The sequence below is a fragment of the Solanum pennellii genome, chromosome 12, assembly GCF_001406875.1.
Source record: "Solanum pennellii chromosome 12, SPENNV200".
Taxonomy (NCBI): Eukaryota; Viridiplantae; Streptophyta; class Magnoliopsida; order Solanales; family Solanaceae; genus Solanum; species Solanum pennellii.
The window spans coordinates 2,660,328-2,662,865 of NC_028648.1; the positions used below are offsets into that span (position 1 = coordinate 2,660,328).

The 2,538-nt window shown below is 37.5% G+C and overlaps 1 protein-coding gene across 3 annotated transcripts in view; it reads left to right on the plus strand.

Annotated features, from left to right (window-relative positions):
* Positions 1 to 2,538, plus strand: part of LOC107005439 — a 4,856-nt gene that overhangs the window by 1,062 nt on the left and 1,256 nt on the right. For all 3 annotated transcript variants that reach the window (XM_015204036.2, XM_015204037.2, XM_015204038.2), the window contains exons 2-5: positions 291 to 456; positions 1,316 to 1,468; positions 1,559 to 1,734; positions 1,871 to 1,977. In XM_015204036.2, coding sequence (XP_015059522.1) covers positions 316 to 456; positions 1,316 to 1,468; positions 1,559 to 1,734; positions 1,871 to 1,961 — 561 coding nt within the window. In that variant the 5' untranslated portion in view covers positions 291 to 315 and the 3' untranslated portion in view covers positions 1,962 to 1,977. The remainder of the gene's footprint in view (positions 1 to 290; positions 457 to 1,315; positions 1,469 to 1,558; positions 1,735 to 1,870; positions 1,978 to 2,538) is intronic.

The window sequence follows — 2,538 nt, forward strand, 5'->3', positions numbered from 1 at the left end:
GGGATAATCTTTTTGTGTAAAGATTTGATTTTTAGGTGTTTGGTCTTGACCCATTTGTAGTTGAATAGGTTGTGAGGATGGATTCAATTAAAGCAAGTATGAATTGATGTATAGAGAAATCACTTTTATGTGTAAAGATTTGATTTTGTGGCATTTGGATGCTGACCTGGTTGCAGTTTGATTTGATTCTGGCATTAAGTTTTTGAACTAGTACAAATTTAACATATAAAGCAATCTTTTGATGTGTAGCACTTTGATTTTGAGGTGGTTGGTTGTTGATTCATTTGCAGTTTGAATTGATTCTCGGGTACGAGAATGGAGGAGGGCGGTTTGAGTCAAAGTGGAGAAGAACCTAAATCATGGGATGAGCTTTACAATGTCAATCTGATGCCTTCGGAGATTTTTCTCAAGTTCAGAAAAGAAATTGAGGGCTATCGAGTTGGTGTTAACTTGGAGGTACTAATTTCTCACTAACCATCTATATTAAGTTATCAACAACAAACCTAATGTAAGAGGGTAGAGTGTACTCGCTGACCATCTATATTCTTCCTTGATGCTTCCTTTGTAAATTAGTTTAGTGGGACAATTGCATAAAAAAGTTTCAAGTCGTTTTGGGTTACTTTGAGCTTAACTCGGATAATTACACTTGTTAGTATGAGTCAATACGAATGAGCAATCATCTATTCCTTGGATGGAGATGGAGCAATTTACTTTTGCAAACACAGTAAGTATTTATGTCATAGTTATTCAACTATAACTATCTCCAAAGTAGCGATTGGCTATATGAATCCGCACTTGTATTGCTCGATTTAAGCTTTTGCAAACAGAGTAAGTGTTGAATGGTTGTGATTGGCTATATGAATCCTCACTTGCCATGTCACTCGATCTAAGCTTATCTCAGTGCTTGAGCATGTCCAAAATGTTTTATATTGTGAGGAATTATCAAAAGTTGACTTGTTTTGTGTTGACTATGAACCAATCGCAACTCTTCATGCAAGTTTGAGACTGGCAATATGAGCGAACTCAAATATATAGAGTTTGCTAATGTTAATGATTGGATACTTTACACATAATCTGTTGTGAGATGGTTGTAGGGTGATATGCGATCTGCTTTATTCTAGTCAATTTGTTAGTTTAAAAGTTAATGCACAACACTGAAATCTGAATTGTAGTATGCAAATTTACTACTGTAACGCTGTAGTTGTAGCTGAAATCACCTGAAAGGACATTGAGAGCAATCATTTTAACTTAGTGTCTCTGTTGGGTAATTCTGGTTTTAAGTTTTAACTCTTCTTTTATGATGCCTTTTGACTAGTTTTACAATGCCCCATACAATGAATATCTGGCTAAGCTGGTCTTAAAACCTTTAGCCCCTGAGCGGAGATGGAAGTTCATATATGAGCCTTTGCATCATGAAGTCCGTCTTCTTTCCAAGAAGATCCCGGTGACAAAATTTCTAAATCTTCAGGTTGAAGTTTTTCAGTTTCTTCCCTACACTATACTATTTCCGTTTCTTATCAGCATAAAAGTTATAGGGTAACCATTTGAATTTATACAGGTTGGTGTAGGCCATAGCTTTCAGTTGCAGGCAACAGGTTGGAAATGGAAGCTCACGTCTTGTTTCGGCGGAGATGGTATCTCCAGCATCCGGAATAAAACATCTCTTGGATTATGTCCTGGTGTGGATTTCCGTTTTGGATGGAAAGCAGATTATGTATTTCCAGAAGTTACTGGGCAAGTTACTTTATCCTCATTTGCGCTTCACTTTAAAGAAACTCACCGGCTTAACGATATCTTACTGTAAGATATAAAACTGACTGAAACTTAGTGGCACTTTTACCTAACATGAAATTTTGGGCTTCTTTTTCAGGGCTTTAGGCACTGGTGAACCGTTGTTCAATATGAATTCTGGACGACTACAAGCGTCACTGGATAGAGTGGAGGCCATCTTTTCCCAATAAGCACAGCCCGTTCTTGGTATCGTCCCTGCTTATGCCTTCTAAACATGTTGGACTTGGATGTCACTCAATCTTCCTTCAAAATCATTCAGTGGTCTTTTATTTATCTGAATACTATGATATGAGGATTGCACAATAGAGCTGTCTCATCTTACTTTGCACGTAAACCATGCATCTCCACAGGAAAACATAAATCACTTTGAGATTTTCATTTATGGAGTTTTAGACACCTCGAGGGACTTCTCTTGAATGTCTCCTTCTACAGTACTGATCCCATTTAGTTGTTTGTTTCGACTTGGTTGATTGTGTCATTTTTCACTGAAATTACTTCATTATTACCGAACCTGTGCGCATCATCAGCAAGAACATTCTGGGAATTGGAAGGGGGACTTGCTGCCACTTTTTAGACCTTAGGAGAGTTTTTATAACTTTATGTGGTCTACCAGATTATGGTCCTGAACTAGTTAAAAATTGTAGCAGCGCGCTGTTTTGTTAGAACTGTATAATATCACCGGGTGCATAATATTGAACTCAATTGGTTGAGTGTTCAAGAGAGTGAACAACAACGAGAGAGCCACCG